This window comes from Erinaceus europaeus, chromosome 19 (assembly GCF_950295315.1).
Source record: "Erinaceus europaeus chromosome 19, mEriEur2.1, whole genome shotgun sequence".
Lineage (NCBI taxonomy): Eukaryota > Metazoa > Chordata > Mammalia > Eulipotyphla > Erinaceidae > Erinaceus > Erinaceus europaeus.
This window is the reverse complement of record NC_080180.1, coordinates 24,509,054-24,525,026: the sequence shown is the minus strand read 5'-3', so window position 1 is coordinate 24,525,026 and position 15,973 is coordinate 24,509,054. Positions and strand designations below refer to the sequence as shown.

Below are 15,973 nucleotides of genomic sequence, written 5' to 3'. Positions count from 1 at the left end.
TAATAATTATTTTAAAGATTCAGATAGATGAAGAGAAACCACAGAACTGTCCCCACCACTCATAGGATCCCCCCTCTCCCAGTGTTGTAACACTCCCATGTGGTGGCAGGGTGTGAACCTGGGTCTTAGAGTAAGCGCAGGTAGGTACATACCCTACCAGGTGAGCTATCTCCTTGCCTTGAATTTCTTTTGGTTTTTAATATTCTGTAAATGAGACCAACTAAGAAAAAGTAAGTCATAGGATTCTTGCAGTAGGGTCAAGCTTTGAGTTAAGGGAAATCCAAAGACCAGAATGCAGAACTCACTGCTTTTTATTAACAGCATCTGCAAAGACCTAGGTTCAAGTCCCCTGTCCCTACCTGAGGTGTGTGGGGTGGAGGTTGGGAGGAGTGGGAGCTTCCAGCAATGCATTGCTACAGAAGTCTCTTTTTCTCTTGTCTTCTGTCTCTATCCAATAAGTAAAATATTCTTAAAAATCATCTAATTCTCATGAATATGTGATCTCCTAAATTTTCCACGATTATTTTAGAAAATCGAACATCTTTTGGTAGTGTTGCAATTACACAATTACAAGAATACCTCTGTACTACAATTACGTTGTGGTATGGTGGAAGAGATTGGAAATCAAAGGAAATGATTCTTTTCCAAAAGCCTTCACACGGATGGATGATAGAATCACATTTCACTCAGTGAGTCAATCAATGTTGCCATGAATTCGTCTGAGGGGGCTGAGAGGGAGGCACCTCTTAACTCCGTGCAAGGTGCATTTACAGTCTCAACGTCATGCAAAGCCTGTACTTTACTGCCTTTGCTTTGCATGAGATCACACAGCCAAGTGGCCTTTGATAAGCAGCAGTAACTCAGTCCTTGGCTTCCTTTTAAATCGAAAACACACTCGATTTCTTGGGAAGGAGTTCAGCGGCCCTGACTTAATAATTCCTCTTGCTAACGTGCTCCAGAAGCCTCTTCTAAGTGTGACTTGGTTGCTTAGGAATTATACTGAACCAGCGAGAGAACCCAAAGGACGGTTAATACTCCCCTTGGTGACTTCTTCTTCTTCTTCTAGCATTTGCCCTTCTTCCGTAGCCAGTCAACAGCGTCAGGTTGAGCCTGATGTAAAGTTTCGAGACCTCCTTTGAATCTGGAGAGGTGGCAGTCGTTGACTATGTGGGTCATAGTCTGTCTGGAGCCGCAGGGGCTGGTGACTTATGCACCTTATCGCCTTTAATTACAGAGGTTCAGGAGATGAGGTCTTTCGTCCCATTTAACAGATGATGCAACGACGTTTGGGGGGAGCTTGGGAAAGTTTCTCCAGCGTGCCATCTTACTTCCCGGGCTCTCCTGCCAGCAGGATGCTCCCCAGCACCCCGGGGTGCCCGGAGCCAAGAGCTGCGGCGCTGAGCTAACATCCGTCCAGCGTTTGCAGTGTCCGGGAGGAGGCAGCCGCGGCAGCACCATTGAGCCCGGTGTGCAGGAGGGACTGGGCGCAGCGTCGAGCTCGACAGCTACGACGTGGCGCTAGGCCACTCTTTGGATGCGGGGACCCAGACCACCAGAGGTCCAGACCCAAGTGGCAGCTGCGGGACCGCGAGCTCTGGGCGGGCGCCTCCTCCGACAGTGAGTAACGCCGCGAGCGGCCCATCGCTCCAGCCTAAACCCAGGCCAGCAAGCCCAGTGTGGGGCGGCGGCCCTCAGCGCCAGGGAGGCCGCTCGCCCCGCCCCGGAAGTGACGCGTCCCGCCGAGTAGGCGGGAGCCAGCGTCGCTGGAGGGTCTGCCAGGGGCAGTGGCCGTGGCGCGTGAGGCAGGCCTGGCCCGCGAGGAACGCCCAGCGCGCGCCCGGAGACTAGCGGCTCTAGGAGCCGCGCGGCCGCCGCGTGCGGGGGCGACGAGGGCGGGGCGCGCGGACTCGCGGCGGGTGATGCGGCCGTCTGGGCTCTGTCGCGGGGGTCGCAGTGGCCGCGGCGCCGTCCTAGAGCTGCCGGCGTGAGGAGGCGGCGGGCGGAGCGGAGCTGCGCGTTCCGGGCGGAGAGCGATCCCGCGCGCAGCCTCGGTGAGCGGCCCGGCGGGTCCCGGGCGGGGGCCGGTGGCTCCGCAGGGCAGCGGCGGGCGGGCGGGCGGGCGGGGCTCTCTCCCCTGGGACCCGCCCCCGCGCTCGGTCCTAGTTGCGGGCGGTGTCGACAGCGCCGGCCCACGGGGCGCCGGCATCCGGCGGCTCGGCGGCCCTGGGCAATGGGGGCGGTGTGTCTGGGGGGCGGGGGGAGGAGGGGTGCAGCTCTGCCCCTCCGTAGTGACAGGAAGTCGGAAAATGAAAGTACTGTAACTCGGTACTTCCCGGCCGCGCGCGGCTGCGGCTGCTCCCCGAACCTGAATCTCAGGGCGCTCGCCCCCATCCGGTGCCCCCCGCCCCGCAGACCCTCCGCCCGTCCGGGCCACGGCTGGCTGTTCCTTTCCCAGCGGGGCCTTTGGAAACTTGGGGAGCGGGAGGGCTAGGCAGGAAGTGGGGGTGTTGTTGGCCCGAGTCGCCCAGAAAGTGCACTTAGTTGGATTTTTTTTTCCTCCCCAAACTGTTCTCTGAAGTTACAGAACATTGAATGAAGACCACTCTGACTCCGACCTTTTTTCTGTCTCCCACACACCACCCCGCTGCTGGGAAACTTGGGGTCAGTAGTGTGTTCGTTAAACGATACCATGGCTGGACCCCCCCCCCCCCCGCTTTATTTATTTATTAATTTATTTTTGTTTTTTTTTATTTAAGCACTGAAACTGCCTAAGTGGAAGCCATCACATTGTTCAGGGAAACTGTTTTCATGTTGTGTTGTTTCTTCTAACCCCTCAGGATACTCTGCAGTTAAGACACCTGGTGACTTTTGGCAACGAGTAGTTTTATTTCAAAAGTCTTGCTACATTTCGTTATTTGGTTTGGTTACATTTAAGCGACACGCTGAATTTGGAGATGGGGGAGTTTATTGACTACTGTTTTTGGAAAACATTTGGGCTTTGGGTTAAGGTTAGTATAGCGACTACTGTGTTACAGATATGTTAAGGATGGAAAAGGTTTCATTTAAGACTTTTTTCTGTAATAAATTATTTCAAGCTGTTCTCCACTCAGTTTGGCACGGAGATTAATACATTGTCACTGAAATGTTAACATACAATCTTTTTTTCCTTCAGTATTTGTTAGCTCAAAAGTCCAGTTCCTTCATTTACATCAATTAAGTCTTTCCCTTTTTTAAAATTTATTTATTTTTAAATATTTATTCCCTTTTGTTGCCATTGTTTTATTGTTGTAGTTATTATTGATGTCATTGTTGCTGGATAGGACAGAGAGAAATGGAGAGAGGAGGGGAAGACAGAGGGGGGGAGAGAAAGATAGACACCTGCAGACCTGCTTCACTGCCTGTGAAGCGACTCCCCTGCAGGTGTGAAGCTGGGGGCTGGAACCGGGATCCTTTAGCCGTCCTTGCACTTTGCGTTGCGCCACGCTGAGCTACCTACCGCCGGACTCCCAAGTCTTTCCCTTTCTTATACTTAAGACAGCTCTTAAAACTGTAGTTTGAGAAATCTTTTATGAGAAAGCAATTTTTAACTGATAGGTTAACAAAAATAAATGTGTATTTTTACTCATTTTGTGATTTCTTTATGGGCCCAGCACGCTTCCGCTGCACAACTCTGCTATCTCTTTGTGATTTTTTAATACCCTTCTGGTATTCCCTCCTTGTTTTTTTAAATCTTTGTTTATTGGCTAGAGATAGCCAGAAATTGAGAGGGAAGGGGGAGAACAGGGAGAGAGACAGAGAGACACCTGCAGCCCTGCTTCACCACTTCTGGGGCTTTCCACCTGCAGGTGGGGACCGGAAGGCTTGAACCTGGGTCCTTGCGTGTTGTAACAGGTGCACTCAACCAGGTGCACCATCACCCATCCCCTCCCCCTCTTATTTATTTACTTAGTGCTGCAGTCAAGTGTGCACCTGTCTTTTTTGGTACCTTATACTTGAGAGATCAAAGCTTTACCCACTGCACCTTCTCCTGGGCCATATTTCCTGTTAACACTGAAGAAATCATTGAAGTTATAGCACAGTTATAGAAACAAAACAAGGAGGTCCTTCTTAATTATATACTCAGAAGTTTGTGAACTTTCCAAAGACTTGCCTGTTATCAAAATTGGATGAAGAAAACTTTTTTTTTTTTACCAGAGCACTGCTCAGCTCTGGCTTATGGTGGGGCTGGGGATTGAACCTCAGGCGTGAGGGTCTCTTTGCATAACCATTGTGCTATCTACCCCTCCACCCTTCCTTTAAAGTACCCATGAAGATGTCTATTTTATGTCTTTGCTAGTTCTTAATAAAGACTACTCACCCCCCCAAAAAAAACACAAAATTTTGTTCAAAACCTCAATGTCCTTTAATGTTTCATGCTCAACGACCTATCTCAGCTGCTCTGCCACACACTGCAGAAGCAGTCAGTGCCTTCTCTGTCACAGGCTCTGCCCTGATAGTCCCATGGTTCAGAATTTGACTCAATGCACTGAATGTGTCATGTGCGGAGACTAAGTTCCTTGGTTCAGCAGAAATTTACTAGGGAGTAATTCTAACAGTTCTAGGCTATCAGTTATTTAAATAGGAAACATAAAATTAATAAGCAGGGATTACAAGAAGAAAAGCCTCTGGTAAGTTCGGGAAATTCACTGGAACACCTTCCCCTCCTTACTTGATGAATAAAATCTAAAACCATGATTTTAAGTCACCTTTTAAGAGGATCTGTGGGGAACTGTGCTATTTAGCCATCACTTATATTTAGCGTTAAGGTAGCACTTACTACCTAGTGTAACTCTAGTGTGTAACAACCAAGTGGTGATGTGAATGCTGTTACTCTGGAGAGGGGGCTTCCCTAATGGACAGGGTTCATGACTATTATGAAGGAGCTTGGATTCAAGACCTCAGCTTCTCTTAACTTTCTGTGGGAGTAGTCTCCTTTTTCTGGTCTTTTTTTACTCTCAAAATCTTTGCTTATATAAGGATGATAATAACTGCAGAGCTAGCTTCATGGTGATAAGTGTGAGGACTATCAGGATATTTTGAGGGTCTCAGAAAAGTTGTAGGAGCTAATGTATTGGGACTGGGTGGTGGCCCATTTGGTAGAGCACACATGCTATGATCCACAGAGACTCGGGTTCAAGCCTGCTGTCTGAACTCCACTCCTCGATTTCTCTGTCTGAATCCAATAAGTAAAATACCAAAAAACAAATTATAAAAAATAATGAGAAACCAATGTATTTTTCATTATATTTTCTCATCTCTGCCCTAGTTCGAAAAAGACACAGTTGAGCCTTAAGTATCCCATCCTCTGTGAGTTAATCTGTTAGAATAGGATTTCGCAGGCTTGCATTTGCAGGGTTTTATGGTGTTAGGTTTGTTTATTTTGAACATTTTTATTGTGGCCTACTTCATATGCTATAAATTTTTATCTACACATATAAACAGGATATTTAGTATATTATATTCATGGATGTGTGTGTCTGTCACCACCATCAACTTTTTTTAAGTACCAGCTATTTTATCACCCCCTTAGCAGTCATTTCCCATTCACCCCACTAATTCCTCATCCGTAAGCCCTAAACTACCAGGGACCTACTTTTGTGTCTAATAGTTTTTCCTTCTCTAGGCATTGCACTTAAGTAGAGTCATACAAAATAGTGGTATAGATGTGTACAATACTATTAAACTACAGGGTATGGTTCCACACCACACCCACCACCGAGTTCTTTGCCTCTACCCTCCAATGATCCAAAAAAAAAATTTTTTTTGTTACTTATTTTCCCTTTTGTTGCCTTTTATTTTCCCTTGTTGTTTTTATTGTTGTTGTAGTTATTATTGTTGTTGATGTTGTTGTTGGATAGGACAGAGAGAAATAGAGAGAGGAGGAGAGAAAGATAGACACCTGCAGACCTACTTCACCGACTGCAAAGCTACTCCTCTACAGTTGGAGAGCTGGGGCTAGAACCGGGATCCTTACCCAGTCCTTGAGCTTCGCGCCATGTGTGCTTAACCCGCTATGCTACCACTCGACTCCCGAGTTGATTTTTTAAAGCTATATTTTTGCCACTGCAACTTTGTGCTCAACACACACACACACACACACACACACACACACACACACACACACACACACGGGGGTGAGGAGGGGACAGTATTACTCCATTGGTTCTGAAGTTTCACCTTTGCATGGTGCTCCCATTGGATGGTTGGGACACACATCCTGGTCTTCACATATGATAAAGTATATATTCCAGGGGGTGAACTATCTCTTGCTCCCACCCTTACCCTCCTTAAGGCTTATTTAATCTGTGAGAGAGACACCAAGGATTGCTTTGTCATATGTAGTCCTGAGGAATCACATCTGAAGCCTCATGCATGTGAGTGCTGTGTTCTGCTGTTGAGTCACCTCCCTGGCCACGTGACATAAGTTTTTAAAATGGGGTTTAATGATAGTGATACTGAAGTGATTGGCAGTTGTCAATCCACTGCTGTAATTTAGGGTACTAATTTATCTCTCTTTCTCTGCAAAACCTTTTTTTTATAAGTTTTTTAAAAATGTTTATTTTCCCTTTTGTTGCCCTTGTTTAACATTGTTGTGGTTATTGTTGTTGGATAGGACAGAGAGAAATGGAGAGAGGAGAGGAAGACAGAGAAGGAGAGAGAAAGATAGACACCTAAAGACCTGCTTCACCACCTGTGAAGCGACTCCCCTGCAGGTAGGGAGCCGGGGGCTCGAACCGGGATCCTTATGCCCGTCCTTGCGCTTTGTGCCATATGTGCTTAACCCACTGCGCTACTGCCCAACTCCCTTTTCTTTCTTTCTTGTTTTTTTTAAGGTAACATTGGTTTACAAGACTGTTTCAGGACTACAGTCTCACACCTCTACAAGTTGTGTGTTACTAAGCCAAGCCTGCAACCAAAGTACCAGTATCCCTCCAGCACAGTCCAGTCCAGTGGACCCCTCAGTCCTTTCAGCCCTACCTCCCACTCAGTTCTGCATCTAGCATTTAAGTTTTTCAGTCAGCTTTGCTTCTTTAATATTACAAGTGAGTGAGACCATCTAATATTTGTCTTCCTCCTATTTTGCTGAGCATGATCTTCCAGTTCTAACTATTTCTTATAGCCAAGTGGTATTCCAATGTGTGTTTATATGATTGGGTACCTGGGCACGTTACAATGTGCATGGACCCAGGTTCAAGACCCCAGTCACCATCTGCAGTGGGAGAGCTTTGCAAGTGGTGAAGCAGGGTTGCAGGTATCTCTCTGTCTCTCTCCCTCTCTATCATCCCGTTCCCTTTCTATTTCTGGCTGCCTCTATCCAATAAATAAATAAAGAATAAAAAGTTTTTAAAAAAAGCCATTATAGTGGTCCGGGAGGTGGCGCAGTGATAAAGCTTTGGACTCTCAAGCATGAGATCCCGAGTTTGATCCCCGGCAGCACATGTGCCGGAGTGATGTCTGGTTCTTTCTCTCTCCCTCTTTCTCATAAATAAATAAAATATTTTTTAAAAAGCCATTATAATTGGGTACCTGGTTATTTTTGTATCTTGGCTGTTGTAAATAGTGCTGCAGTCAAGTGTGCATCTATCTTTTCAAAGTAGTGTTTGGTGTTCTTTGGATATGTACCTAGGAAAGGAATTGATGAATCATATGGTAGATCTTTAATATTTTGATAAAAACCTATACTGTTTTTCATAGGGGCTGGTTCAGTTTCTAGTTCCACGAAGAGTGGACACGAGTCCCTTTTTCTCCATACTTTTGCTAGCACTTGTTTCTGACCCTTTCACTACTTCATCTTGATCTTAATAAGGTGTTGTTTAAAAGCATCATAGTATGCTTAAGAATTTGGACTCTTGATCCAGGTTGCCTGGCTTTAAGTCTCAGCTCTGTCAGCCTGTGTGACATAAATAAGCTACTTAGCTCTGTTATAAATTAGACTTTTCATTTAATTTGTTTTCAGGTCCTATTCTGACTCACTGAAGTCAAGTTCCTAGGTTTTTAGAAAGGCATTTGCTTCTGCAATAGTATCTGTCTTGGGGGATTACTGTGAGGAATGAGTTATTGCACTTAGACTACTTGGGAGCCATGCCTGGCATGTTGTGTGGTAGGTGTCGGCTGTTAGTATAATGGTCTATCTTTGTATGCCTCTTTCAGCTCACTGCTATGGACAGTGCTATCACCCTGTGGCAGTTCCTCCTTCAGCTCCTCAAGGAGCCTCAGCATGAGAACATGATCTGCTGGACTTCTAAGGACGGAGAGTTCAAGCTTTTGCAGGCTGAAGAGGTGGCTCGTCTCTGGGGAATTCGAAAGAATAAGCCAAACATGAATTACGATAAGCTCAGTCGAGCCCTCAGATACTATTATGTAAAGGTAATGTGCATCTTGATGTTAACCCTGCACAGAAAAGCTCAAAACGAGAACCATTTCCTACCTTTTGGGGCTTATAGGTGCTAATATCCTAATTCATTTTAATCCAATTTGTTTTTATACTTCAGCATTTTGGGATTAAGATAAGAGATGTACATGTTGCAGCTGTATTTCTGAAAACTTTGAATTCAGTATTCCTTACCCATTACACATATTTTATTCCAATTGCTGTTGTCTTTAAAGAAAGGTGATAGGAATAAGAAAAAGGAAGTATCAGTTCTTGAGAATAATAAACTTGTGTATATCATTTACTTTAAAAATTATTATCTCGGGAGTCGGGCTGTAGCGCAGCGGGTTAAGCGCAGGTGGCGCAAAGCACAAGGACCAGCATAAGGATCCCGGTTCGAACCCCGGCTCCCCACCTGCAGGGGAGTCACTTCACAGGCGGTGAAGCAGGTCTGCAGTTGTCTGTCTTTCTCTCCTCCTCTCTGTCTTCCCCTCCTCTCTCCATTTCTCTCTGTCCTATCCAACAACGACGACAACAACAATAATAACTACAACAATAAAACAACAAGGGCAACAAAAGGGAATAAATAAATAAAAAATAAATATTAAAAAAAATTATCTCTACTTATTTTTAACTTTAGTTTTTTACTTTCTTATTTAGCTAGAGAACATAAACTAGCAATTCAAAAAATAGCTGTTGGGGCTGGGGATATAGTACAACAGTTATGATGCAAAAAGCCTTTCATGCTTGAGGCACCAAAGGCCCAGGTTCAATCCGTCACGCAACCATAAGCTATAGCTGAAAAGTGAGTGCCCTGGTTTTATATATATGCTGTTAAATCACATACATTTGATTTCTTTGTTAAAATTGTATTTGTTATTTTGTATACATTCTTAGACACAGGTAAAATCTGTGGCTCAAAAGGTTAGGTTAGAAACTGATGTCTTGGGAGTTGGATGGTAGCGCAGCGGATTAAGCGCAGGAGCAAGGACTGGCTTAAGGATCCGGGTTCGAGCCCCCGGCTCCCCACCTGCAGGGGAATCACTTCACAGGCAGTGAAGCAGGTCTGCAGGTATCTCTATATCTCTCTTCCCGTCTTCCCCTCCTCTCTCCAATTCTCTCAGTCTTAACGACGACGACGACGACGACGACATCAATAACAACAACAATAATAACTATAACAACAATAAAAAGCAACAAAGGCAACAAAAGGGAAAATAAATAATTAAAAAAAAACTGATGTCTTAATTTACTTTACCTTTAAGTGGTTGGTCTTACCAGTTTTCCTTTATGGAGTTAAGAGATAGCTTAGCGGAAGTGATGCTGTATAAATTTCTTTCTTCTTCCTGTGAATGGTGTTTGTGTTTGTAGTTTATTAAATTTTTACTTAATACAGATACAGATACTTTGGTTGAGAGCATTAAAAGTTAAAATCCTGGAGCTGGGTGGTGGCACACCTGGTTGAGCGCACATGTTACATTGTGCAAGGACCCAGGTTTAAGCCCCCGTTCCCACCTGCAGGTGGCGAAGCTTTGCAAGTGGTGAAGAAGGGCTGTAGGTGTCTCTGTCTCTCCCTCTCTCTTACCCCCTTCACTCTTGATTTCTGACTGTCTCTATCCAATAAAGATAATAAAAAAAAAGTTTAAATCCTGGGGGCTGGGTGATAGCGCAGCGGGTTAAGCACACGTGGCGCAAAGCGCAAGGATCCCGATTCGAGCCCTGGCTCCCCACCTGCAGGGGAGTTGCTTCACAAGCACTGAAGCAGGTCTGCAGGTGTCTTTCTTTCTCTCCCCCTCTCTGTCTTCCCCTCCTCTCTCAATTTCTCTCTGTCCTATCCAACAATAATAGCTATGACAACAATAACAACAAGGGCAACAAAATGGGAAATATGGCCTCCAGGAGCAGTGGATTTGTAGCGCAGGTACCGAGCCCCAGCTATAACCCTAGAGGCAAAAAAAAAAAAAAGTTAAAATCCTTCATCTAATGTATGGCATTATTCAGTTTTTATTTTTAATTAAAAAACATTTTTTAAAAAATTATCTTTATTTCTTGGCTAGAGTCAGTCAGAAATTGAGATGGGAGGGAGAGAGAGAGAGAGAGAGACCTGAAGCCCTGCTTTACCACTTGTGAAGCTTTTCTCTTGCAGGTGGGGACCGTGGGCTTGAACCTGGGTCCTTGCGCTCTGTAAAGTATGCTCAAGCAGGTGTGCCATAACCCAGCCCCTATTTTAATTTCTTTATACCAAAGCACTGCTTATCTCTACTTATGGTAACACTAGCAATTGAACCTGACCTTTGGTGCCACAAACATGAAAGTTTGTTTGCATAACTATGATGCTGTCTATTTCCTGAGCCCTAATCACTTATGTTGTTAATTTACTCTGTAATTATAGGGATTATGATACTGCTATATAAATTCAGGTGACTCTGAAATTTGTAAAATCCACTTGTCAAAGAACTTCATTAAATCGGCCTTTTAAAAATGAGATATAAGTATATAAGAATGCTTATTTTGTTTGTTTACAGAATATCATTAAAAAAGTAAATGGTCAGAAGTTTGTGTACAAGTTTGTCTCTTACCCAAAGATTTTGAACATGGACCCAATGACAGTGGGCAGGATTGAGGGAGACTGTGAAGCTTTAAGTTTCAATGAAATAAGCAGCATTTCCAAAGATAAGGAGAATGGAGGGAAGGAGAAACTTCCTCAGCCTGGTACCAAAACGTCCAGCCGCAATGACTACATTCACTCTGGCTTATATTCTTCTTTTACTCTCAACTCTTTGAACTCCTCTAATAGGAAGCTTTTCAAATCTATAAAGATTGAGAATCCAGCTGAGAAACTGGCAGAGAAAAAATCTCCTCAGGAACCTACACCATCTGTCATCAAATTTGTAACAACACCTTCCAAAAAGCCACCAGTTGAACCAGTTGCTGCTTCCCTTTTGACTGGCCCACGTATTTCTCCATCTTCAGAAGAAGCTCTCCAAGTGTTGGAGACACTGGCTTCCCCTAAACTGCCTTCCCTGGAAGCCCCAGCTTCTGCTTCCAATGTGACTACAACTTTTCCCTCCCCATCTCCAATTTCATCCATATCCCCTTTGCAGGAGCTTCCTAGAACACCTTCACCACCACTAAGTTCTAACCCAGACATTGACACAGATATTGATTCTGTGACTTCTCAGCCAATGGAACTTCCAGAGAACTTGCCATTGGAGCCTAGAGACCAGGGTTCAGCTTTGGCAGAAAAGGACAAAACAAACAATTCATCAAGATCCAAGAAGCCCAAAGGGCTAGAGCTGGCACCCACCCTCGTAATCACCGGCAGTGATCCAAGTCCACTAGGAATATTGAGCCCATCTCTCCCCACAGCTTCTCTCACACCAGCACTTTTCTCACAGGTAACTTTCATTTATATTGTTTTTATTAGTGATTTACAAAATTACAAAATAACGGGTACATTTCCTCACTTTCCTACCGCCAGAGTTCTCTGTCCTCATTCCCTCCATTGGAAACTGCAGTGACTCTCCCAAGGTCACAGATATGGGCTGAATATTATTTCTATAACTGTCTGTCTATCTATCTCCATATATATTTTACCATTTTTTCTATGGTCCTGCCTTTTCTTCCATTTTAAGTCACAGCTATACTATTACTACCTCCAAATGTCTTTTTTCCTCTTCTTTCTTTGGCTCCTGATGGAATTGGGTTTCAGAGCCCTTTAGTCATCTTGCCCTAACTTTTCTCCCCACTTTGGGAATATGGGCCAAAATTGTGTTTGGGGTACAGAAGATAGGAGGTCTGGCATCTGTAATTGCATCTCTGCTGAAATATGGGTGTTGGCAGGTCAGTTCATACCCTCAGAAAGGTAACTCTTTCTAAGCACCACCTTTTTGCATTTCTTCACCTTACTAAGCAAACCCAAAATTTGTAACCTCAAGTCCTTATTCTGCTACTTAGGTTTATCTTGGAAAGGATATGATCCTCGTGAAAGAATCTCAACTCCTCACCTCAGTTAGGATTCCCAAAATAAAGGAGTAGGAGTATTGTGTTTAAAAATTCATTGTTCTGGGAGCCGCGCGGTAGCACAGCAGATTAAGCATACATGGTGCTAAGTGAAAGGATCAGTGGAAGGATCCTGGTTCTAGCCCCAGCTCCCCACCTGTAGGGGAGTCCCTTCACAGACAGTGAAGTGAGTCTGCAGGTGTCTATCTTTCTCTCCTCCTCTGCCTCCCCCCCCATTTCTGTCTGTACTATACAGTAACAACAACAACAGTAATAATAACAAAGGCAGCAAAAAATGGCCTCCAGGAGCAGTGGATTCGTAGTACAGGCCCTGAGCCCCAGAGATAACCCTTGAGGCAAAAAAAAAAATTGTTCTACAAGTAAATACATACCTTGGTTCTTCTATTTAGTCTTAAAATAATTATTCTCTTATTTCTTACAAAACTGCTTAATATCTTATTTAAACAGCAGTGACAGTCTCAAGTTAGAAAAAATTGAGTCCTACTTAACTTTGGTGGTGGGTCAGGTGTAGAACCATCTACCTTGTAATTTTATAACCACACACACACACACACACAAAAAAAAAAAAATGACAGGAAAAAAAAAAAGGAAAGAAAGAAAAAAGTTCTGAAAACCTTAAGAAAAATTGCTAGTGATGTTGGATAACAAGTTTGTATAGTTACATAAGCTGTTTCTTAAAGTGCTCATCTCCCAGACCCTTTCATTGTTAAGGAGAAACTTGTAACTTAGTTACTATTAGAAATATATAGAATTAGAAAGTATTTGAGCTTTATTTAGAATTATAAAGTATTTGATATTTATTTCCTTAGGAAATAAAAATAACTTTAGAGTGTCTTTTCATGATAAAATCCCAGACATGGAGATACTTAGAGTGTATGTAGCACAGGATGATATCTGGGTCCTGGCTATTAGTGCATTACTAGAGGTATGAAGCAGTGCTGATAAGTCATCAGTGAGCACTTTTGTTTTGTGTATTGCAGACGCCCATCTTACTGACACCGAGCCCCTTGCTCTCCAGTATCCACTTTTGGAGTACGCTCAGCCCTGTGGCTCCTCTTAGTCCAGCCAGACTGCAAGGTGCTAACACACTTTTTCAGGTAAATAATGTTAACAGCCCGTCTCTTGTACTTAAGGAGTGGTAAATGAAGAAAGATACAAAAAGGCAGTATCCTACTTTTTAATTTAATTATTATAAACCTCTGTTTAGTAGATGTTCTTTATTAAGTGTTAATTTTCTATATATTTCTTTTCTTTCTTTCATTTTTTTTAAATCAGATCACTAATCTGCTCTGGTTTATGTGGGGATTGAACCTGGAACTTTGGAGCCTCAGTCCAAGTTTTTTGTTTTTTTTTTAAATCTTTAATTGTTTATTGGATAGAGGCAGCCAGAAATTGAGAGGGAAGGGAGTGATAGAGAGAGAGAGAGAGAGAGAGAGAAAGAGAGAGAGAGAGCTGCAGCCCTGCTTCACCACTCACAAAGCTCTTCCTGTGCAGGTGGAGACCAGGGCCTCAAACCTGGGTGTTTGAGCTTTATAGCGTGTGCTCAACCGGGTGTGCCACCGCCTGGGTGTTTGAGCTTTATACCGTGTGCTCAACCGGGTGTGCCACCGCCTGACCCCCATAAGTTAATTTCCCAGCCGGCAAACAGTTCAGATAAATATTCTTAGCAAGGGGTCTTTTTTATTGTTTACCACTGTACATATGAGTTAACATTTGAGTTAAAGAGTTACCACTAACATTTGAGTTAAAGAGTTGTTCAATTCTATACTATATTTTGAGCCCAACCAGGGTTTGTTTTCATTTTAAATTCAAGATATCCTCTATTTTTTGAAACATACACATATTTTGGGAGGAGGGGGGAATCTGTAAATAGGTCTTACTTTTTAACTGAGTTTTCTATTTTTGTTTGTTGACTGGTACAGAGTTCCAAACTAGGGTCTCATATATGTGAAGTATGTGTACTGAGCACCACCCCTAGAACCTGTCAGCTGAGAATTGTAGAAAAGAGAGAAAACTCTTGAGAATAATAAGTGGATTGCTCTCATTTCTCTTTATCCATTTCTGATTATCAGTACACATTTAAATGTGTTTTTAAAAAATACTACACTATATCTTAATGAAGAGCTTAGGAAACGTCTAGACTTTACAACTTGTTTGTAAAGTTTTTCCTTTGATTGGATAGTTCACTTAATTAGGAGTGACACCCTGAACATTTTTCTTACTTTTTAAAAAAAATGTTTATTTTTAAAATTTTTTAAAAATATTTATTTATTTGATATTACAGAGAGAAATTGAGAGGAGAGAGGAGATAGAGGGGTAAAGAAAAAGATACCTATAACACTGCTTCATTGCTTGTGAAGCTTTCCCTCTGCAGGTGGGGAATAGTGGCTTGAACCCAGGTCCTTATGCACGAAAACATGTGAGGCTAGCCAGGTGTGCACTTCCCAGTCCCCTTTTGTAATATCTTCTATTCTGTAACTTTTGGAGTTTTGTTTGTTTTTAGATTTTATTTATTTATTTTTTTTTAGAGTTTTTTTTAAAAAATATTTATTTTATTTTATTTATTCCCTTTTGTTGCCCTTGCTGTTTTTCTTGTAGTTATTATTGTTGTTGTCGTTGTTGGATAGGACAGAGAGAAATGGAGAGAGGAGGGGAAGACAGAGAGGAGGAGAGAAAGATAGACACCTGCAGACCTGCTTCACTGCCTGTGAAGCGACTCCCCTGCAGGTGGGGAGCCGGGGTTCGAACCGGGATCCTTATGCCGGTCCTTGTGCTTTGCACCACCTGCGCTTAACCCGCTGCACTATAGCCCGACTCCCTTTAGATTTTATTTATTTCACTTTTAAAAAAAATATTTATTCCCTTTTGTTGTAGTTATTATTGTTATTGATGTCATCATTGTTGGATAGGACAGAGAGAAATGGAAAGAGGAGGGGAAGATGGGGAGAGAAAGACAGACACCTACTTTACCACCTGTGAAGTGACTCCCCTGCAGGTGGGGAGCCGGGGGCTCGAACTGGGATCCTTATGCCGGTCCTTGTGCTTTGAGTCATGTGTGCTTAACCCGCTGCGCTACCGCCCGACTCCTTTATTTTACTTTTATGAGAGACCTGAGCACTGTTCAACTCTGGCATATGCTGGTGTGGGGGATTGAACCTGGGTCCTGTGGGACTTCAGGCATGCAGGTCATGTTCTAACAGTAAGCTATCTCTCTGTCTCCCAGCTCTGTAATTTAACTTTTCATTTACTCTTGGAAATTAAATGATTTTTTTTAAAAAGGAGAAAATGGATTTTTTTTCTACATCTTTGTGTGTGTGTGTGAGTGTGAAAATCTGTAAATTATTGAATAGAAAGAGCCTGAGAATTTTCCTTGTTTTATTTTTTACATTTTTCTTTTTCTCTTACTAAAAGAGGTTTGACGAATAGAGCGACTAAAGGCTCATGTAAAGTTATGTGCTCATGTGACACTATCCTGGAATCTTCCTGAAGAGAGGAGGAATCTCAGGATATATGGTGGGGAACTCTTCTAAAACTAGATCC

At 43.3% G+C, this 15,973-nt stretch overlaps 1 protein-coding gene across 2 annotated transcripts in view; it reads left to right on the top strand.

Moving 5' to 3' along the window:
- The first annotated feature begins 2,031 nt into the window (after window positions 1-2,031).
- ELK4 (ETS transcription factor ELK4) overlaps window positions 2,032-15,973 on the top strand; it is a 28,163-nt gene continuing 14,221 nt past the window's right edge. For both annotated transcript variants that reach the window (XM_060178728.1, XM_060178727.1), the window contains exons 1-4: window positions 2,032-2,051; window positions 8,191-8,406; window positions 10,936-11,808; window positions 13,414-13,530. In XM_060178728.1, the coding sequence (XP_060034711.1) occupies window positions 8,200-8,406; window positions 10,936-11,808; window positions 13,414-13,530 (1,197 nt within the window). In that variant the 5' untranslated portion in view covers window positions 2,032-2,051; window positions 8,191-8,199. The remainder of the gene's footprint in view (window positions 2,052-8,190; window positions 8,407-10,935; window positions 11,809-13,413; window positions 13,531-15,973) is intronic.